Source organism: Pygocentrus nattereri, chromosome 28, assembly GCF_015220715.1.
Source record: "Pygocentrus nattereri isolate fPygNat1 chromosome 28, fPygNat1.pri, whole genome shotgun sequence".
Classification (NCBI taxonomy): domain Eukaryota; kingdom Metazoa; phylum Chordata; class Actinopteri; order Characiformes; family Serrasalmidae; genus Pygocentrus; species Pygocentrus nattereri.
Window position 1 is genome coordinate 12,996,891 of NC_051238.1, and position 24,123 is coordinate 13,021,013.

General features: G+C 39.7%; 1 protein-coding gene across 1 annotated transcript in view; it reads right to left on the reverse strand.

Moving 5' to 3' along the window:
• The window catches only part of sema3h (sema domain, immunoglobulin domain (Ig), short basic domain, secreted, (semaphorin) 3H), a 28,014-nt gene extending 13,420 nt beyond the window's left edge, over positions 1-14,594 (reverse strand). The window contains exons 1-8 of the mRNA XM_017693443.2: positions 13,940-14,594; positions 5,158-5,312; positions 3,959-4,021; positions 3,622-3,741; positions 2,957-3,050; positions 2,321-2,440; positions 1,496-1,641; positions 155-269 (exon numbers count right to left, since the gene is read on the reverse strand). Coding sequence (XP_017548932.1) covers positions 155-269; positions 1,496-1,641; positions 2,321-2,440; positions 2,957-3,050; positions 3,622-3,741; positions 3,959-4,021; positions 5,158-5,312; positions 13,940-14,048 — 922 coding nt within the window. The 5' untranslated portion in view covers positions 14,049-14,594. The remainder of the gene's footprint in view (positions 1-154; positions 270-1,495; positions 1,642-2,320; positions 2,441-2,956; positions 3,051-3,621; positions 3,742-3,958; positions 4,022-5,157; positions 5,313-13,939) is intronic.
• Between the last annotated feature and the right edge of the window lie 9,529 nt (positions 14,595-24,123).

Consider the following 24,123-nt stretch of genomic DNA (forward strand, 5'->3'; position numbering starts at 1 on the left):
GAAGTTTAAGAAAGCTGTAAAAAAAAAAAGCTTTTCAGAAGAAATTCAAGAACAAGTTGGCGTTTGAAAATGCAAGCAATCGAGTGAAACATCGTATTGTTTTGAGGAAGATTTGTTTGTATGGGTCATGTGTCAGGGTGTGTTTTTCACTCACGGAGCTGGTCGAAGTGCGTTTGTATGCCATCAGGTCCAGGCACTGAACAGACAATTCGAGCCTTCTGAAACGTGCTCCACTTATTCACCAAACTCCGCTGTCCCCCAATGTCATTCTACAGAAAGAATCACAAACAGACACATGTAATAAACTCTATAAAAGGAGATATCGAGATCTTGGAATGTTATAATTAAACACTAGACTATGAGAGGGAGTGTGTTATTGTGAATAACATCTTATCTATGATTTGTTTGCAGGCTCAAGCTGAAAGCGAGGACCACATATCATCACAGCCACGATATTGTTCATAATAGCACATGACCTCAAGTTCTATTTGGCTTTATATAGCAGTTCTGCAAAACAAAGAAAAAAGTAGACAAGCTTTGAACACTGCATCAAGTGTGCTTTAACACTGGAAACTTCTTCAGCCAAAAAGTAGTACCCTTTTATGTTACAAATAGACTGAAAAAACAGATACAACATGACGGTCAGCTTAGCTTTTTCAATATTTGCTAGAATAGCCTGAATTTTGTTTTATTCAAGCCAGTCTGTGAAGTATTTCAAAGCCCATCTCATTTGCTGAATTTTATTCTGTCCACTTCCAGCCGTTAAAGCTGCCAAATGAAAAGCTTACTTGGGAGCGATGAGGGGGTCAGAATTTGATGCAGGCCTGTTTTCACACTCTTCTTAAGTATTTGACCAAATGGGCTGTGGGTCAAATATTATAGAAATATCTAATGTATTCATTTTCTGTTTTGATAAAGTAGAAACAGAGTAGCATAGTAACATATTTTCCTGGTATGCTTCTCAGCCAATCATATTGTGTGGTCGGAGCTAACTGCTGTACAATCGATTATAATTGATTACAATAACATTAAATTAAGAATTTCATATCAACCCCCCCCAATAATATCCCTGAGCTATTTACACACATAAGCACTTGAAATATAGTTTATTGTCTATATTCCAGTAATGTGTAAATAGCTCATCTGATAAAATTTGTGCATTCAATATATTTAAAAATAATTCTGAATCATAAGAAAATAATAACATTGAACGAATCATATTACAATTTGAGATTTCATGAATCATTTTAGGATCATATCCTAAAAAGTCACAATCAAATGAACGTGAGGTCAGAGATTAACAACTGTACACTATAACCATAAAAAACAACTTTTATGTAACACTTTTCATTTCTGCGCCTCCATTTCCGGGGATGTACAGTGAACAGGGCTGGGCAGAAATGCAGGCTGACACGTCCACCTCCGCACATGCAGGTAGATGCGCAAGCACACAATCATAGAGGTGCAGACGTGCACGTAACACACACACACATACCTTGCAGACGCGGGCAACTCTGGAGTACAGAACTTTCCCAGCCGGCCCCTCTGCTTCCTGAGCGCGCTCAGTGAAGAACATATAGACCTTATCATCTTCCTCATTATCACTCTCTTTCATCATGGCCACGTGCACAAACTCAGCCTCTGAGAGAGAGAGAGAGAGAGAGAGAGAGAGAGAGAGAGAGAGAGAGAGAGAGAGATGATTATTTTTACGATTATTTATTGTTCAGCATTTGGGTGTAAAAAGTGAGTGTTGTGATTTGCTAAATAGGCACAGGAGCCCTTTAGAGCCCATAATATGATGAAAGGAGTGGTAGCTGCTCTTTTGTGGTTGTTATCTCACTGCATATGCCTTTATAGGAGTTTTCTATATATTTACAATGAACAATCTTTTCTGATTTACTAAGGCCAATAGTACTTCTTAAAATCTGTTTAAGAACTGGACTTTAAGTTGAATGTAATAGATTCTGTTAATACTAGCTTAAACCTTAAACCTAAATCTAACCCTAACATTCACTCATAACCTAATTCTAATCATAAATTTGAATCTCAATCTTAATGTTATAGAAATCAACTAAGTTTAACCAGACAGCTGTTATTAATTTGAGCATAGGGGACTTTTGAAATAAAGCGTTATAATAATATCCATGTGTGTATCAATATATGCATGAGTGCTTGAAAGTGTGTGTGACATGCCTGCATTGCTCCGTGTGTGTGTGTGAGAGTGTACTCTTTTCTGTGTGTCCAGACTGTGTTGCTTTATTTATTTACTTTCCTTTTTGTGTGTGTGTGTGTGTGTGTGTGTGTGTGTGTGTGTGAGTACCCTGTAGCCAGGTTGGGTCATATTGCTCGGTGCGGATCACATGCCGCTCTCCAAGGCTCCGAAAAAATGCAGAGTCACGACTCATGAAGTCTGAGGTGATGCCAGCATACAGCTCCCCATCTGCAACACATAATCAAACCAAAGGTTTAAAGGTTCATGCCAACATACACAAACACAGAAACCCAAAAATATCAGGTTTAAAAGGGCAATCTTTTGTTTTTTACCCCTTTGAGACCCACGTATGATGTTTGTGATCATAAGACCCACTTATGATCATTTCTCAACTTCTCTCTATCCCTTAGAGTTGAACAGGCTGTTGTTGTTGCTGTAAATGATGTCCTGATCCAACCTTTTCTCTCCCAATTCTGATACCTGATTAAGAGTATCAGCTGATACTGAGGACCGATCTGATATCAGTGCTATCTTTTTTAAATTCATTAATCTTAAATATATCTTAAAATCTTACATTTAAAATCCAAATACCTCAAATAATGTGCTGGGATCATAAATATGAATTGAATATAAAACATGTAACTTTTAAACAAATTTTACAATAAATTCCTATGAAATTGCCTCTTTGAGAGTATAATGACTTGTCAAGCAAACACACACAGACACACACACACTTACACATACCTATGATGGCAGTAGCGGTCCTCTGGTGGGGGTCATAGGGGCACTTCCCTTTACCTGTCTCAGTCTGCTCATACACCAGTGTTTGCTCCTCAGCCTGCAATACACATTACACTCTTGTAATTCTTCATCCTTTTGCCCAGACTGGTTTCTCTCTCACTTTCTCTTTCACACACACACACACACACACACACACACACACACACACACACACACACACACACACACACACACACACACACACAAAAGATAAGGCCAGCCGACTTTAATGCCATTGATGTTTCAAGTTTAAGCTCATAAAGAGGAAGAGTGTTAAAATCCTCTGTGCTGTACCACCAGCACAAAGCACCATGTCCTCTCAGCTTAACCTAAACACCTCACTACGGTCTTTATAGGCTTAATTCACACACACACACACACACACACACACACACACACACACACACACACACACACACATACACACACACACACACACAAAACAAGTCTCTGTACTTGGCTCAAAGGTCTGGCTATGAAAAAAAACAAGCATGAGAAAAGCATGTAAAGGCAGCTGTCTTGTGTTTTTGTTTTGCTTGAATACTGTTTTTTTATGATTTAAGTAAAAGATATTATATAAACTAGTCAAACTGATGATGAAAGATGATGATGATGATGATTTTCTGTACCGTGAGGAAGAACTGGACAGGAATGAATGCACAGCGAGGGTTGAAAGCACCAGTTCCACAGGCGTAAAGGTGTGTTTGGTTATAAGCCTCCAACACGCGCAAGAAGTTGGCACACTCCAGCTGAGGACAAGATAAAGAGAAATGGGAGTTTTAAAAAAGTCACACTGAATATTATAGATCTAACATATGAATGTTTATGTGTGTGTGTGTGTGTGTGTGTGTGTGTGCGCGCATGTGCGTGTGTGTGTGTGTGTGTGTGTGTGTGTGTGTGTGCATCTGTGTGAGTGTCTGTGTGTGTGTGTGGTTGTATGTGTGTGTGCTTCTGTGTGTATTTCACCTGGGGGTCTTTCCCAGCCATCAGACAGTCTTGGATCCGGTCTGGATTTGCTGGCCAGTGAATCTGAGACAACAATCACACAGATAAATGATAAAGCAGATGAACCGGCATGTAAAGTCAAATGTCATTTTGAATTCAATTTAAAGGCATCTCATATGATGACACATATTAAATATAGAGTACTGTCAGGTGAGCTGCTGATGGAACTGAACAAATCCATGCAATGGTTGGAGTGCACCAAGAATCCGGAAGTGCACTCACACTCCATTATTAGAAAAGTTACTTACAAAATATTTGAAATAAAATCTACTGATTTTATGAATGTCAGTGTTTTTACTCAACCACCTTCAAACTTCTTGAGGAAGCCCACTATTATTTGTGCTTTAAGTAAAATCAGGTGCACTAGTGGAACTGAATAGAATCTCACTGGATGCGTCAAGGAGACATCATGAATCTTCTGACTACTTTTTTTGAAAGCAATAAATTGTTACTTTTTACTGCATTAGTGCTTGTTTACATTTATTCAAATGTGTTTATACTTAAACAGAACCATTTATTTCTTCAATTTTGAATCATAATTTAATACAAATGACTGTTGAAAACTACTATCAGTAAATATTTTGTGAGTCAGTATGGCCTGCACTCCTGAGACTGTGCTCAACTGGTATGTGTGTGTCTGAGATTTAATCTGCATAAACACACACTTGTAGGGGATGAAAGCACATACACACACAGTTAGTCATGTAAATGGTGTGGGCTGGTCTGAAATGGCAGTTTTGATAAGATAAGAGTGCGCCTGCAACTGAATTCTTGAACAGATTTTACTGGTAATGAAGCTGTTCATATGTGTGTGTGTGTGTGTGTGTACATGTGTGTTTGTTTGTTTTATAAACCGTTGCAGGGTTACTCTCTCTCTCTCTCCCACCCACAGCACAACGCTGTGTCATTGGTATAGTGTGCCAGTGGCAATGCGGCAGAATTAACCCCTTAAACTCCAGGCTTATTAATCTGATATCAATCTTATAAGTTATTATTCAGTAACAAGAACCTAACATGATAAATAATAAAGTAGGTAGATATGATAGAGGACATTAAGATCGTTAGGGTTTAATAGTTTCAAATCATGCTCCTTTTAGGGATAACTGAGAGAGCACTGTGTGTATGTGGGTGTATGTCTATTAGAGAGAATGCGTAAGCACCTTGCGGGGAGGGTGTGTAATATCATCCAGGCTTGTGGACAGTAGATAGTCCTTCATGCTGATGTAGAGACGGCGGCCATCTTCGTCAGGCAGAAGAGAGTGGAGGTCTCCCGCAGAAAGGGGGAGAGAAAACAACCTCCCACTGCGCACCAAGTCTGAGAGAGAGAGAGAGAGAGAGAGAGAGAGAGAGAGAGAGATAGATTCTTGATTATGACAGTATGACTGGCAACTTTTTAAATATCTTTTTTTGGTTTATGTCTACATTTGTTGATTTGGCTATGATGGCGTAACAATTTCAAAACAGTATTGAACATTTTTTACAAATGACAATGGCAGCATTCGCCATCTTTTGTGAAAACTACTAATGCTAAATACTATGTATTAGGGATGCACAGTGATATCAGATTTCTGTATCAGCAAATATTTGATTTAGAAAAAAAATAGTAGCATCAGACAGATGCTGTTTGACAGATGTTTTGGTGGATATTTCAAACTGATATTTGATTACGTACTCATTTTTCTATGAAAGGACACAATGTCTAGGCAGCTCTGTGCTATCGTGCTAAATGTCTGCATTTTATTTTTTTACTGCGTTTATAACTCAGTTAGAAATAAAGGTTATTTTTTTATAGTGTTTATTCAGATGGATTTGATCCCAATTCCTACATTTTATAAATGTATAAATGTACTGGCACAAAAGTACATGAAAAACATAGGATTTAAGCATTAGCCCACAACGCCTATATCGGTGCACCCCTAGTGCGAAGCTGGGTGCATTCAGAATAAAGTGGGCATGTTGGTGGAGCTTATGCTCTGCACCAACTCAAGCCTAAATGATTACACTGATATTGCTTGTAAATGCTAGAGGTTGATGTCATCAGGGCTTGTTTTGAAAAGGGCCGCTGATCTGAGCCAAACTATTCTGTGTAGTATATAATTAGAGATGTGTAGAATCGACTTTTTAATACATAGAATATTGAAAATTGATTTGGAGACATAAGATTTCATTCATTGATTTGGATTCATAATAATACTCTTAAATGCAATTAAAAAATTAAGAATCTCTCGGATATTCACTTAAGAAAGTCTTATTTCCCTAAGTTGGGTATTGCCTCAGGACTATTGTAGGCTGTGAGAGACATTTTAAATAGGGTTTAAATTATTTAGCCCACTCAGTTTAGTATTTTCCTGCTATAAAACACCCAATTTAAACAAATGGCAGCGAGTGGGAGAGCAGAGGAACACTCATGTTGTTTTGCCTTTGTTTATGATTACTTTTAAATGTTGATATAGAAAGATAACACAGAAATAATGTCTACGATAAAATAAAAGCTATTAATGAATGTCCCATAGAGACTTTCAGTTGATTAGTGCTTATAATCATGCAACACAAACAGTCACTGTTTCTGTCACAGCAATACAGGAGAGTCAATTTAGCCAAATTGGTTTACTCAATAGGAAGGGCTGAAAAACATTCTTTGCATGTGTGGGAGAGAGAGAGAAACAAGTGGACGAGTGCAGGCACTGGATCAAATAAATAGGCCCACTACATCATAACTGAACTAGCAGAGACTCTGGCTTTGTTTAGACTGTGTTTGAGAACAGAACTGTGAAGCATTCATCATTCTGCTGCCAAGTCTCTCAATCTCAGCACAGCAAAACCAAAAAGTAGGTTTCACCTTATTCCAGACATAGTTCTTTGGCCAAGACATTCTTGATGTCAAATGTTTGTTTCTTTAGTTTTGGTTAGACTAAGAGGCTAATGTAGCTAAAATGAATAGAAGTCTATGTCAGCCAAATCTTTTTACGTCGTAGCTCCAGGGCAAAATTAAACAGGCAAACTTGAGGCACCAAATGTGTCTTGGACAGTCAATGACATTTGTCATAAGGGATAAAACAGCACAAATCAGAATTTTCATTTAACTATTCCTTTAATGTTTTGTTTGATAACAACAAAAAAAATCATTTTAGGTTTGCCTATGATGTCAGGACTCTTTTGTCCTTAAAATGCCCAAAAGCAAACAGACGAACACAAACACACATTCAGGGAAAACTGAATAGGCCAGACGGTCAGTCCAGAAAAACCAGCTTCAAGCATTAAACAATTGGAGAGATTTACAGATGCATGGGACTGCTGATGACAGACAGATAAGCAAATGAGTGAAAAGATGGAGAGATCAGATGGTGAGATAAAGCAAACGAGAGACGCAGAACAGAACAGAAGGACTGTTTACGAATTGATTACTGACAGACTGCTCGAGCACAACAGCAGTAACAGTGAGCAGTAACAGCACACAAATCTGTGTTCGGATTATTATTGTGACCTTTTTAGATTTCTTCTTGCAATTTTAGTACAGCCCATATATTATCAACACTGCTGCCTTAAAGGAGAATTTCACCATTTTTTCAACATTTCTGCATAATTCAATCACTGAGATGTAAACAAAGTCGCTCAGGGTGGTTTGATGTGAAATGCTGCATTCAAGAGAAACTTACCAAGTCAAGAATGGTTCACAATGCTGGTGATAAGAACCAGATTTCTGAAGAGTTTAATGACTGAACCAGCTGCCTGGTGCCTTATTTTAATTATTTCATGATTTAGAAGTATAACAGTGTTTACAAACTATATTAAATTCATTTCTTTTATGGCCTATTAACAAGACATTTGGTTAAGTTAGGTAAGATAGGGTTAACCTCCCCCTTAACGCACACACTTCAGTTGTACTGAACAAAAAGCAGCGCACACACAGTCTCTCACTGAGGCTCCCGCTGGGTGCCCACATAGACTGTAAGGCCCTCACATAGACACACATGCACACTCACACACATTCCTCACTCAATCTGAGCAGCACCAGCTGCACCCACTCCACCCTTTCCTGGGGACAGTTGCTGTAGCAACAATTACTATGTCAGCCATTCTGGGGTGTGTGTGTACACTAATACCCCCTCTGAAGGATTACGGCTGGTATTCCACCTGTCTCTCTGCTGAGTGCGTGTTCATTCTGCTCAGTCCCTCTTATAAGAAACCCTTCAACAACTAGGTGGTCCAAAGGTTAAAGCAGTGTAACCTTCGACCTCCAATGACTTGATGATTCGCCCTTTCGACCTAAATCAGACACACATACTGTGCCAAAGTAAGGGACCGTCCTTCATTTATGTAATTTCCAGTCGAAACAGCCACTAAACAGAAAATATGTATTGAACAACTGAATATAATATCAAAATATTCTGTATTTAATGTGTCCACTCTTTGCATTTATAACAGCTTCCATTCTTTTTTGGACGCATGCTTTCAGTTTTTAAAGAAACCTGATGGGATATTTTTCCACAGCTCCAAAGTTCAGTATTTTACACTAGTTCCAAGTCAATCCAAACACATTGATTTTGAGGTCTGGACTCTGAGGGTGGTTAGTACATTATTCTGAGAACACCAGCAGCCTCTTTGTTTGATTTGCAGATGTTCTTAACGTCTTCTTCACAGCTATACATCCTTTCAGACTCATAGGGCTGAGTTGTTTTCTCACAGTGGAAGGATGGATTTTTGTGGATTTTTCAGATCTGAAGCAAGAGTGGAGCTTGAGATGAGAGCTGTTAGGAGTTCCCCCTTTTCTACACATTTTTTAAATCATTTTTAAACTTTAGTTTTGGAAATTCCGTTTTTTATTTTCCACTTATTTTCCTCTGACTTCATCCTCATGCAAGTGGATTCTGTGTAATCTCTACAGAAATATCACCCAAAAAAGAGTCACTCGTACACTTAGAGGCTTGTTTAAACTGGAAATTAAATAAAGGAGGAATTCTTTTATCCACGCATCTGTCCATCCATTCATCCACCCACACACTCTGAAAAAGAGGTAGAGTCACCAACATTTCCGTGCCAGTCTGACTGGGTATGAATGTCTTGGTGTCCATCATTTTAGGGGCAGCTGAGGATATATTTAACTTCACAGTTTGCTGTGTGTGTTTGTGTGTGAACATTAGATTATCTTAGTCATGGGAGAGGTAGAAGTTGTATTATGTGATTAGAGCAAATGTGTGGCGTGTGATCCAGCTAAGGACATTCTCGGATCAGCAAATACGTACATAGACAAGCTCTCAGTCACACATATATTTAGTTTCCAGGTCCCTACAAAGCAAATATTATGTGATAGTGTTTCGCATGCCATTTGGGGGATTCCTCACTCTTTCTCTCTTGTTTTCAGTGAGAAAAAAAAAACATGAACTGTGCCACTGTCTTTGAGGATGCAAGAAAATTTTGCATTTAACAAAAAATATTAGCATGTAGGAAGTTACGTTTCCTCAGCTATATGTTCTTAAGTAAAACACTGGATGGATTTGCTCTTCTCTGAGCATTTTTAAACATTTACTCAGTAGCATACCACCAAACATATCTACACAATATCACTAATTGTTGCTAATTATATTATATATCTGATATATATTAATCTGATATATTAGATCTTCTGAAATCCTGACCAATGGGAGAGCTCTCTTGGCTGTATTTACCTAGATACCATAGAGAAGATCCTAAATAGATCATTTTCCATTGGTTTTTTTTTTTTTGTTCATTTACAGCAGTTCTCTGAAGGTCCATAAGGCCTTGAGGGTTCCCCACTGCCTTTACTTGAGTATATTTTTGAAGAAAGTAATCTGCTTTTTACTCAAATTCACTTCAGGTTCAAATTCACTTCATTCTGTTCTATTGTTTCAGCAGGAGTGCTTTGCTGTTGCTCACACTCCTCACTATCAAGCTTTATCATTTTATTTTAGACCATAATGATTCCCAAAAAGAAAACAACATTCTCAATAAACCTTGTTTATGTTCCTATTCTAACAAATGCTGGATGTACTAAGACGTTCCACTGCTGTTTTTGCTTCTACTCAAGTCATTATTTCATTTAAGTGTAACACTTTTACTTCAGTATGGGTTCAGGCTACTCTCCCCATTGTGTGTCGGTATGCAAAAGATGTCTGAAAGCAACTCTGTTTCACTCTGTGACAAATTGAACTCTCCAGAGAGCAAAACCGAATGAGTGACAGCAACACACAGTAACATCCGATTGGCAGTTTCATCCACTATCGTTCAACTATGTCTTCTGCTGGGATAAAATTACTAACCCCAAAAGACAAGAACAAAGATGAAGGCAGGTTTTTGGCAGAATTCAGGCCATATAATGGTCTGAAAATGGGAGCGTTAGGCTTGACTGTGTGTGTGGGTGTGTGAAAGAGCGATGAGGGTATATGTTTTCCTATGTGGTGTATACGTTGCTGCTGAATGGGCAGCCCTGTCTGGGGCAGCGTTCCCCTGAGGAAGAGTTTCTTTGTTGCGCCATAGGGGAGCGGAGAAAAACGGGACACACTTCCTGTGGAAATGGGGTTATCACTTCCCCAATTACAGCCCAATTAGAGAGAAGAGGTCTGGAGATTAGCACTGAGAAACACACATACATTCACACACAGGGGTTTGTTCTTATACCTTGCCCATGGCGGGGAGTAATTTGTCTGTCCCATATGTACAAGTTAGGGTTAATACTGTATAGTAATTCAGTAAAAAGTAATGAGAAGTTCTCATTTTCAAAAAATGAGATTTAATAGCTAGACTGAGGAATACAGGTTTGGCTCCAGATTGTGCCTCAGTGCCCAGACATCACATAGATTTGTTAAATTCCATCACCAGCATGCCTGAATTAACTTATCAAAGCTCCAATTGAACCAAAACAGGTGATGCATGTTAACTACAAATAATATTGGGCATCCTAAAAGAGAAGATTTACTCTCCAGATGAATGAAGTGCACATCCATCCATTTTCTAAGTCGCTTCTCCGTCAGGGTCTCGGGATGAAGTGCACATTTTCTATTTATTTTCTTGGAAAGATTGAAACATAAAATAGAAAATTCACCATAACTTTTGAACAGGCTGCATTTTATGTTATATTTTCCCAATATGTTACATTCAGACTCAGATTAAACACAAAAAGACACAAAAAAGTACATTCATATAAATCACAGACAGATTCTAATATTCTATGCACACACCTCTCATAAAAACACACACCAACCAAAAACACAGCAGTCATAAACACACCACCAGCGTCTGGATTTTCTCAGCTGTTACTCACACACACCTACTCACTATGACCTACAACCTTTCCTGAATACGAGCATACATCATAATTATATACTGCCACACACACATACACACAGTCCATCTATTACATTAACTTTTCCTGCCTGTCATGTCCCACTACAGCCTCAATATCTTTCCATCGACTCATTTGCATCAGCAACATCGCTACTGCCCTCATCTCATTCCTTTCATGCTACGCTCCATTATAGCGCTGCCTGGGGCTGCAGAGATGACTCCCGCTGTTGAGCTTCCAGAACCTAATCTACCACACTGTCAGTAAATTGACAGTGTTGGCTGGCTGGCTCTTTTCCCAGTTGCTTTGTCACATACCAGCAAACCGTCCATCTGTTGGGCAGCACAGTGGAGCTCTTAAAGCCCTCTGAGCACTATAACACACCCTACCCTAGATTATAATAGATATTATGAGAAATAGTGATTAGCAATTCAAATAGCAACTGAGTAATTTAAGTCTATTAAAAAAATACATCTGATGAATCAAATACATGTCCAAACACATCCAGACATCTTTTCTAGTTAGTGAATTCAGCTATTTTAAAGTGCATTCATTGCTGATATAAATGTTCATCAACACACGCCTTGTGTAATTTCCTCAGAAGAGTGCTGGCAATAGAAAGGGATGCTTTGAAACTAAGGTCACCGTGTCCAGTGCCAAGCGTTAGTGAGATGAGTATGAATCTTACCAGCAACTGGCTGTGGATCAGCAGAACTGTGCTCTCTGGAATGATTGAGGATCATCCAATAGCTTTGGCATTTGTGAGCCAGAACTAATTATTCAACATCAGCACTCTAACAGTGTGCTCATGGCTGAGTGCAATCAAATCCTCACAGCAATGTTCCAACATCTAGTTTAAAGGCTTCCCAGAGGGGTAGAGGCTGTTACTGCAGCAAAAAGGGGACAAAATCACTATCAATGCCCCGGAATTCAGCAGAAATCACCAGTAATCTAAATGAGCCACTGTTAAAGCTCTCCTTGGACAAATTCAGAAAAACTTAGTCAGTTTGAGTGATTTCAGCATGTGCATGTGTGTGGCTTGGCAAAAACTACCAGACGTAATATATCTATGTGGAACTCACAGCAAAATGTTATAATCATTAGTCTCAGCCACACTCCACATTCCAGCACAGATTCATACACATGCATACATGCACTAGGGGTGAATAAGAATCGTTAAGTAATTAAGAATTTGAGGTTAGAAGTTTGAGAATGTCTGTACTGATGAAGTAATCAATCTTTTATGATCGCATTTCTACACACACACACACACACAACCTGGACAATGGGAAAATGCTCTTTATATATAGCTGCTGTCCAATGAAAAACAAGTATCTCTAAAATAGTAACTTTATAGGAGAGGGAAAAAAAACCTTATTTACTTTCAATGTAAATTAATAGCCAAAGTTTTTTCCAAGCAATTTTGGACCATTTCTATTGGTCCATTCATCATGACATTTTGACACAATGTAAAGGACAGCTGCTGAGCACAAATGATAGAGAGAAGTAAAAATCGTAAAAAATGGAGATGCATGTTTTTCATTGGACAGATAATATTCACTGTGAACAGACTACCAATCACTCGATGCCTCAGGCCACAGCATTTCATGAGTGGCCAATTGCCTTGGACATTTTTTGTACTCTTTTTCTCTTCTTGGTCGGACATGGAACTAATTATACCAAATAATATGTTGCCGGAGTTTAGCTTTAACCACTGCAATAGCTAACGTGATGGTGTGGTCCTCCTACCAAGCTGTTCCACCTGGTATGATAGATGCTGTACCACTGACTGGAGTTCGCAATATCACTCACTGAAATAAGATCTTAAATAATATAAGATATTAAATAAGTTGACTATGATTGAAGTAGCTAAACAGCGCTCAATCACATAACCTAGATCAGATGACGTCAGAATGGACCAGCTTGGCAGGCTGGTCATCACAATGACAATGTTCTTAATAATTCAGTTTTTAATAGTAACACCTGGCTGATTTGTGTTAATTGTAAATACACATAAATATATACATAAACATGTTTCTGTTTTTCTGGAAACAAATCATTTTAATTTTGGCCACAAGATTCATTGGCTTCATGTCCAAAAGTGTATAGGATAGACAGATGGATTGTTGCTGATGGGATAAAACCTTTTACACATTTTGAAAACAGCAGCTGTGCTTTACTTTATTTACACCTGAGGGAAAACAATTACTTGTAAAAAGCTATTTATCTGGGCAGTTTATTTAAATGTAATTGACGATAAGACAATAAGTGGTAATTATATGTTTGCTGACATGTTTACCTAAGCATTTCCAAACCTTCCCTCATGGAAGCCAAGTACTTATCCAACACCTGTTTTGGCCAAGCAATACTGGTCATGAAATTCAACAGACTATGGATGTTCAGAGAAATCTTGAACCAAACCAAGCTCACAAGATAACTACTTTTTTGAAAATAAGAAATTCCTGTTACTTATGCTTATTTATATGTATTCTAATGTTAATATGTCAGCAATTTACAAGCAAAAACACACCTACAACTGAGATAAATGACTTTAAATACTTTCTCTCACTGGCACCTGAGAAGAGAGAAAGAGAGAGAGAGAGAGAGAGAGAGAGAGAGAGATGTGTGCCTAGATGTCATACCTGAGTGTGAGAACTGCAGTCTGGGTTGAGATGGTCTCCATGCTCCCGTTAAAGTAGAAGCCAACAGCAATGCAAAGACACCAGATAACATCCTCCTGGCTGTCCTCATGGCTGTCACACTCACTAGACTCAGTTTACACCACACACAGCCTAAACACAAACACACACTTCACAGCTGACGCGCACACAGATATGTGCATCACACACACCTCCTGCTGTGTGTGTGTGTGTTTCTCCACAGTGCAGTGAAATCTAATCCAGCCTGCTTCAATATTCCTGCCACTAGCGTCTCCTCTGAGCCCCCTCTACTTTTGCTTCTCGTTTGTCCTCCCGTTCCCTCTCTTCTTTCCTTCTGTCCAACTGTATCACTGGCTCTTCTAGAGCAGAATAAGTGCTGCCTCTCTCTCTCTCTCTCTCTCACTCACTCATACACCCTCTCTCCTTCTCTCTTACTGTTGTACCCTCTCTCCTTTTCTCTTACTCATACACCCTCTCTTTCTCTTATTCTCCTGAATCCTGTTGTTTTATATTCAGTTTTCTCTTTGCGGTTGACTTCTCTCTCTGTCTCTCTCTCTCTCACTCTCTCCTCTTTAAGCCTTCCCTCTCTTACTTCCACACACTCCTCTGTAAAGAAGGAGGGCTCTATTCCACACCTCTCTCTCCCTCCTCAATGCATTCTTAAAAAAGGGATGAGACAGTTGGTGTGCGCCTTTCATCTCATTCTGCATCTCTCTCTCTCTCTCTCTCTCTCTCTCTCTCTCTCTCTCATTCACTTTGTCTACCACACCCACTCTTTCTCTCTTTCTCTCTGTGATCCTGACTCTTGACTCCCTGATTATGTCTCCAAATCCCTTCCTCATTTTCTCTCTACTCTTATCTCAGTTTTACAAGCGCTTGTGAGCTGGGAGCACAGAATCATTCCCTGCCTCAAACTCACTGCACTGAGTGCCAGATTCCCCTGAATTGGTTAACAGCCACAGTGAGTGCCCAATGTCAGTCCCTGAGAGAGAGAGATTAGCAAGAATCAGACGCATAGACAGCTTTAGTCTGGATAGACTGACAGAGACAATGAGAATCTGGTAGGTAAAGAGAATTACAGTTGTTGGTACACCGAGCTACAGATTTGACCTAAAATTAAAGGGTTCATATCACAACATTTTTCAACTTGAGTTTACTGAAGTATTTAACCATTCAAACAAATTACATGAACTATCTTACACTTTCCCCCTTCCCCCAGCTTCCCGCCATCTCACAGCTAATAACATTAGTTCAAACTGATGTTACTACACAATGTATATCAGTCCCAGCAGTCCCAGGCTTCACAGAAGCAGAATCATAAAGTATATTGGGGGGGGGGGGGGGGGGGGGGTATAAGAATAATAAATGATTGCCATATAAATAAATGCAATTAACATTTAAACTTCCTTTTTGTTAATTGTATACAAATGTCAAATTACAAACATAAGCTGGCCAAAATTTGCCACCTACCTGCCTGATATTTAATCGCTTCCAACTGAAGACAGACGCAGCTGCTTCCTCTGAACATGTTATATCACTGAGTCAGAAGAGAACACTCATTGTTTTCATAAGACCCATGACGGCTCTCAATAAATGTGCTTTCTGCTTTCCTTTATCTGTTTGCCTGAATCCAACTGAAAAACACCAAATCAGATTCTGTTTGTTGAGACATGAATATATTGTGAAAGCTAACAACCGGGGAAAGTTATTGTGGTCAGTTTAAATAACTGCAATCAGCTCAAATCATTGCAATCAGCCGATTATGTAATAATTGTGACAGGCTTACCAGCCAATTCACATTAAAGTTATAAGCAGTGTTTCAGTATTTTTAACAATACAATGCAACCAATCAGAACACAGATCATTTTACACATTTCAGTCGTAATGGTACAGTGACATAAAACAGCCAGTTTAATTCAAAGGGATGTGAAAGTTAGTAAAATGTGAAATTAGTAAAAATTGTCATATAAAAATGATTTATTCCTTTTTTGGTATATAAATGCACAAACATCAAAGTGGACCTGAGAGAGGGCAAAAATGTAGGATATGGGCCCTTTAAGCCAAAAATAGGCCTGTCCTATTAATATTGTGTCACTGTTCAAAATGTGATTTGAACTGAACCTAATCTGCCTCTCTGGGCAGTTTAGTGTAAACCACTGGAGTGCATCAAAGAGACTAGATCAGAGACAGCAATGCTGCATGCCAAAGAGACAGTAGTGACAAAAATAAAACATTTTGAGAGAGAGGGAGAGAAAGAGAGAGAGAGAGAGACAGAGAGAGGGAGAGAAAGAGAGAGAGAGAGAGAGAGAGAGACAGAGAGAGAGAGAGAGCTCATTAATGAGAGTGAGAGACAGACTGAGAGACAATAATAACTACAGCCCTGTTAAACTCACTGTAATGCACAGAAGCCTGACAGCCAAGACCATGTTGCCCTCTAGTGGAACTGGAGCAGAGCAAGAAACAGCAGCTAGGTACAATAGGTCAGCCTGTTTGGCTTCATTAGGGTCGTTTTAATGACATGTACATAAGTGGCACATGTTGCATAAATGTTAGGTTTAGTAATTGCAGAGTACTTTTATGTTTGATGTATGTTTTAGAAGTTTAATTTGTTAAGAACAGGTGATAACAGTAATATAAGAATAACTAACCATTAACCACCATATATATATATATATATATATATATATATATAAAAAACCCAATTCCAAAAAAAGTTGAGATGCTGTGTAAAATGTAAATAAATGCAGAACACATCAGATGCTGAAACAGAAATTTGACCAATTAATGAAAAACAATTAATAAACTCATTCAAAACTTGATGGAAGCAATGCATCCCAAAAAGGTAAGACAGGGGCAACAAAAACAGCTGGAGAAGCAAATTTGCAACTATCTCACATGACTTGGTATAAAAGGAGTATTTTAGAGAGACAGTTCACGAATCTGCGAAAACCTGGTTCTAAAAATTATAGAACAATTTCAGAAAAATGTTCCTCAGCGTAAAATTAAGAAGACTTTGGTAATTCCTCCATCTACAGTACATAATATCATCAAAAGATTCAGAGAATCTGGAGAATTCCCTGTATGTAGGGTATAAGGCCGATGGTCAGTATGGGATGTTTATGATGTTTGGGCCCTCAGGTGGCACTGCATTGAAAACAGTCATGATTCTGTACTGGAAATCACTGTATGGGCTCAGGAACACTTCCAGAAATCATTGTCTGTGAACAGAGTTTGCCGTGCAATCCACAAGTGCAAGTTAAAGCTGTATCATGCAAAGAAGAAACCATATATAATCAGGATCCAGAAACACCACCAACTTTTCTGGGCCCAAGCTTGTTTAAGATGGACTGAGGTGAAGTGGAAAAATGTCCTGTGGCCCAATTAATCAAAATCTGAAATTCTTTTTGGAAATAATGGACACTGCATCCTCCAGGCTAAAGACCTCCCAGCTTATTATTAGCACATAGTTCAACAGCCAGCATCCATGATGGTATGGGTGAGTTTACTGCACATGGCGTGGATGTCTTGCATTTCTGTAAAGGCACCATTAATGCTGAATGAAATATACAGGTTTTGGCAACATATTCTCCCATCCAGGCAACATGTCTTTCAGGGAAGGCCTTGCATATTTCAGCTAGACAATGCTAAATCACATACTGCATCCATCACAACAGCCTGTGTCCTTCACAGAAGCTGAACAGACCTGCTTGCAGTCCAGACTTTTCACCAATAGAAAACATTTGGCGCATCATGAAATGTAAAATCCAGTAAAGAAGACCCAGGAATGTTGAGCATCTAGAATCCTACATTGGACAAGACTGGGACAACATTCCTCTCACAAAACTCCAGCAATTGGTCTCCTCACTTCCCAGACCTTTATAAACTGTTGTTAAAAGAAGAGGGGATACTACACAATGGTAGACGTCGCCCTGTTCTTTGAGATACGTTGCTGCCCTCAAGTTCTAAATGAGTTAATGTTTTTCATGAAATGGTAGAGATTTGCAAATCATTTACATTTATTTACATTTTACAGTCCCAACATTTATGGAATATACATATTTTCACATGTGTAGTAGCCAACTGACCCAGTCCTTTGAGCATAAAACCATAAAAAGGAAAAGAAAAATATATATTAGATTTTTAACTGCCCAGACAAACACAAACAAAAGCAAATTAGTTATTTGGTCTGTCGTCTTGTCCAAAAATGACTCTGTCCAAAATATGGCAAAACAGTGGTTTCTGTGTGATGTCATTATATTGTGTCTTTGGTTCATGCTCACCTCACCTCCACAGCTAATCCTGTCCTTTTAGCCATCCTTCTGTTTCTTTTTTCCCTGATAACAACAGAACAAATGACAATTACAAGTTGTAAAATGATTATTACTCAAATGTAATGTGGAGTGTGTATGATTTGGTGCTAACTTACAAAGCTGTAATTTATTCTCTGTCCAGCATGATGCACTGACATCATCCACAATGTTATGGTTTACTTTATTTAGTGGAAGCAAGGTATCGTCAAAGTAAATACTGCCATTGTTTGATTAACTGTCTAAAAACATTGGATTAGTTTTAGCAGAGGAGGTCTAGTAATGTAATCTGTGTGTGATTTGACCAGCCGATTCATACGGGGCTCAAATGACCTTTTAGTACATGGTTAGCCATGAGCAAAGTGCCTCTCTGAGTCTTATATTTGCTCTGTTGTTATCAGTCAAGAACAAACATTAGGATGGTTATAGGGACAAGATGAGCTAATGTGCAGGTGAGGACAGCACAAACCACAATGACATTAGTCTAGATATCATATGGAAACCATTGTGTAAATTACCACAGATCGAAACATCATCATGCAGACACTTACATCAGCATTTGCTGCCAAAAATAAACCCCAAAACGTGACACTGGACGCCCATCATCAACAGCAGTTTGAGATAATGGAGCATAATCATAGTATGTGCTTTTGGTGACCGGTTGAAGTGCCATAAAAGTGAATGCTGCCCAACAAGACAGAAAACACAGCCTTGTGAGAGGTACTTTTGAGATATTTCATACTCCTTCTCCTTTTCATTTTCATTCAACCATCACCAAAAATGAGGTGGATTTTAGTATCCAGTTGGCAAAATTTGTCTGGCCCTCTTGGGGGCCAAATCCTTGGGAATGTTCTGGCCAAGTTGGATCCTCAGTCCACATCCAGCCCACACACTGTAAAGCCAAAGTTTTAGGAAAGACTGTTCACTCGATGGTCAACTCCGCTGGGCAGCTGTTTCCATCCACACAAGACCAGATTTGAGTGGTGTCAGTAACAGGGTAATACCAGTTTTCCTGCTTGTGCTTCTATTTGATCTTTGTGCTTTTCAATACAGCAAGGAAAAAGCAGGATATATTTCCTCTGGACCTCCATGCATTTATTCTCTGAGTAGTGAGCATATCTATCAATTAGCACCCCAAGAGAGTGAAGTCATATTTACTGATTAACCATCTGGTATATACAACCTTCTGAATACCCAATATACTCAAAACTTACCAAATTATTGCTTCAAAAACATATTCACCATAACTGCTAAAATTTGACAAAAACTTCATAATTTGTATCGTTTGGCTCCATAACACACACAAAATGTGTTTTCAGTTGTTCTGTCTAGTGCACATGCACAAATCTCCACAATGAGGAGGGGCTTTCAGCAAGGTGATTGGCTTTTTTCTAGAAGCACTGGACTTTCTCCATAAACAGATTTTCTTATACATATTTCAGCCACTGCTGGAGCCTATCACAGCGGTCATTGAGCGAAAGGCAGGAGACACCCTGGACAGGTCACCAGTCCATCGCAGGGCCAGTGACCTGTCTCCTTCTTCATAATGTTTAGGAAGAACTAATGTCTTCATCATTCACAGCAGAACTGGCACACAAATGTAGAAACAAGGCCAAACCATATGCAGCTCTATAGCATCTGGCCCTGTTCTGGGCTGCATGCCTAACATCTGCCCAGCAGTCAACCACCACTCGCATAAAAAAAATCCACAATTGGCCCTAAAAAATGGTCTGTACAGTCTTGTCATGAGCATGAGAATTAATGAATAAGGTGAAGTCAAGCTCCATTTTACCTGTTAGCCTTCAGATTGCAAAAAAAAGGAAAAAAAAAGAAAAAAGGAGGTGCTTTTTTCCATAACCCAGTCTTGTTATTACATTACTGTGATGTTGATCTGAACAGGACAATTAATCTTACTTATATAATTAGTTAGTAGACTTGTAAAAACTACAGGCATAGCAGATTTGGATTAAAATCATGGATCTCGCTGGTAATCACTCAAATTACAGCACCTCTCAGGTAGAACTAATCCAACTCAAATAGGTCTTTAGTTAGATAGATCAGAGTACATTACCTAGAAGATCATTTTTGTGAGTTTCACTAAAACACCAAAACTAGTTTGCTGGGTTAAGAATTCATTCAAGAGCATGAACATTAACCATCATAAAGCTAAAGCCAGTTGTGACATCTTAGGTCAGAAACATATTTTTATAAGTTTATGTAAGCCAGTTTTGCGTGCGATCACTAGAAGGAGCTCCCGAGCAATTCCAAAATTAATGGGTTAATATTTGGGGCGTTTGAGCAAAATCATACTTTATTAAGGCTTAAACGTTATTCAAATAATATTAAATAATTAAACAGCTAGTATAAGGCAGTTCAAATTATTGTACCTCTGAGTTATTGCACATAATTATTATTATTACATATATGAACGGTTTGGTATTGACTATTGCACAGATGAACCCCACTTTGTGAATCACACACTGAGGGAGGAGTTACAGAGTTTAATGGCCACGGGTAAGAATGACGTCCTGTGGTGCTCTGTGGTCATTTCGGTAGAATGAGTATTAGACTGAATGAGCTCCTGTGTCTCATCACCGTGTCGCAGAGTGGGTGGGAGCCATTGTCCGTAATGGCCTGCAGCTTAGACAGCATCCTCCTCTCCGACACGGCCATCGGCGAGTCCAGCTCCACACCCACAGCATCACCGGCCTTGCGGATCAGTTTGCTGAGTCTGTTGGCATCTGCCACCCTCAGCCTGCTTCCCCAGCATGCAACAGCATAGAGGATAGCACTCGCCACCACAGACTCCTAGAAGATCCTGAGCATAGTCCGGCAGATGTTGAAGGACCTCAGGCGCCTCAGAAAATAGGGACGACTTTGGCCCTTCCTGTAGAGGGCGTCAGTGTTCTTAGCCCAGTCGTTTATTGCCAATATACTGTCGTGATTTTTGAAGAAATATGTCCTTAAATCACCATTTAATAAAAGCTTTGTAATAATCACTAACTTAGAAATTATTAAAGACAGAGTTATGAGCATAAAACAGAGAAAAACAAACCCATTTGGCGGAGGAGCAGGCCTAACGCTTCCATATGGAGCGGTGAGAGAGTTTCTGCTCCAGAAGCAGGTTGTGTAGGCCTTGAAAGGGATCTTTGATGGTAGGGGCACCTGGCCTAGGAGCCTGAGAAACGCTGCACATTTAGCGAAAACAAGCCAGCCACTAGTGAGCAAAATAGATAAGAGCCGGTAGAAACTAGTCCATCAATCAAAATTAATGAAGAAAGCACCCAACACTTGGTCAGGGTGACCTGAGTGCCAGGATGGGGGAGTTATATAAAAATATATATTTTGAGTTCCCTAGGAAATAAGGGTTCCTAAGAAAGCTAGAAAAAACAGTTCTACTGGTAACCAAAGTGATTTCAGGACGTATTAAAAATAGGTGGAGCGATGATCTCACCCCCGGGAGGGGTGATGACCTCACCCAAGAGTGGTACAAAGTGTATGGTTTTTGGAGTGTCTGTACATTTTGATTTTCGGGCACCATTTTGTCACATTGGAACTAATAAATGAAGAAAGCCTTTTCTTCCTAGATATTAGTAATCCTCCACAGTGTCCACACTGGCCCCCCTGATGGACACAGGGATCACCGGTGCCTTGTCCCTCCTCAGGTCCACCAACAGTTCCTTCGTCTTTGCCATATTGAGCTGCAGGTGGTTCCACTCGCACCATGCAACAAAGTCCTTCACCGTCTCCCTGTACTCTTCCTCATCACCCTTGTTGACACATCCAACTATTGCAGAGTCATCAGAAAACTTCTGAAGGTGGCAAGTCTCTGTGCAGTAGCTGAAGTCCGTGGTGTAGAGGGTGAAGAGGAAGGGAGAGGGGACAGTTCCTTGTGGAACTCCAATGTCCGACACACCGTGCTGCAGGCGTACGTACTGTGGTCTGCCAGTCAGGCAGTCAACAATCCAGGACACGAGGGGGGCATCTACTTGCATCACTGTTTGCTTATCACCCAGAAGAGCGGGCCAGACGGTGTTAAATGCGCTGGAGAAGTCAAAAAACATGACGCTCACAGAGCTGGCTGGCTTATCCAGGTGAGCGTAAACTCGGTTGAGCAGGTAGATGATGGCATCTTCAACTCCCAGGCGAGGCTGATAGGCAAGGATAGGCAAAAACAATAACACATTCATTACCTGAAAACAGATCAGCATAAACCATTTTAACACTGCTATCACATTTCTAAGAGCTTTTAAACTCGAGTTATAGGAGTTTAAACGGCACTTCATATATATCCACGACATCAGTTTGCACAAACCGCCAATGTTCACCAACCAATCAGCACTCAGTAGCAGGACTCGCTTGCTGGCGCCCTCTGGTGTTTAGCAGTCATGTTTTTGATATAACGGGGAAACAGGAAAAGTCCAAGCTCCTCATAAATGAGCTCTGGAGACCGGACGCTGGCAGACTGCTCCGACAGGCTTGGCAGTCGTTATAGCGCCCCTTGTAACGCCCGTAATGCAGCTGGTGCATGCACTGTATTATGAAATGTGCCGTGACACGTTTTTGAGTGAAACCCTGTCTGTGTAGCTCGAAGCGTTCATGTCCTTGCGTGAAGTATGTTTCTCTCCTTATCATTAGTTTGAGCCATACACGTCATCAAAAATGAGAAAACCACCGACAGAGTAACGCAGGCATTGCGGGATTCCCGCAGCATGTTAATGCTAAGGTAACAGCAATTAGCATGTTTTTGGCTATTCTAAACATTTGGAGTTAAGAGGTCATAAGTACGACCTGATTTGTGTTCAAGTGGTTTTGATTGTTTCCAGTTTATTTCTAATGTTTTTGGTTTACTCTTCTTCTGTCATTGAAGAGAGTCCGTGTTTTTTGTTACTGCAGCAAAGTGAAGAGCAAAGGATGCTTATGAGAAGTGATGCTTCTAAGCAGCTGTGTCACCTAAATACAGAGCTTATATCTGTATTTGCAGGTGTGGCTGGTTTTCGCCTGCAGTGTTCAGGGTGGGGCTGATGAATAACTGAATTCAGCCAGTTTACCAGCAGCTAGCATCGCTTTTTTGTTGCTCAACTCAGAAACGCTGCACTTATTAAAAAATCTGAATTCCCCGCTACTAAATACGACAGTGTGGTGGCGTTCAAGTGCATTCATCGTCTGGTAAATTCAATATTACCGACAGGACGTGAAGGCAGCATAAAAACATGCCTGCAAAACATCAGAGGTCGCCGGCGGGCCGAATGATTGGAGTGAAAGGCCCTAAACAGCTAAAGACAAAAAATTTAAATCGTTTCTAGCTACTTGCCTTCCTTTTTAAGGGACGTAGAAGGGTGTGTTTCACCACAATTAAAAGAAGATGTACTTGTATAATTTATAAATAACTCCTTTTTTTCTACAGCAAACGGGTTCTGTGTTGTAGGATGTTAGCATTCCTGCTACTGAGTGAAGCGGCCCGCGCTCTCTGACGTCATGAACGTACACAAGGCACCGCTACAAAATCATATACCTCAAAATATAACCGCAGTGTAAAAGTGTTTATGTTGTCCTGTGTTTAGGAATTGAAAGCAGCATTCTATCTAAAAATGTTTAAGCATTTATAAACGATGATTTTGCTCAAATGCTCCAGTACTCGCTCCGGAGCGCCCTCTAGCGTCAGACTATCTCCCAGAGGGACTCAAAAAAGCTTTACAAGTCGGCTGAACAAGCCCTTTTAACTGCAGGAAGGTATGATGGGCTACCCCGAGAGCCACTGTAATTACAGATTCCTCACGAAGAACAGGGCTGCAGGTGACATTTAAAAGCGATGAGGAGAAAATGTGGAATAAAATATTAGCCTTTAACATGAAGTGA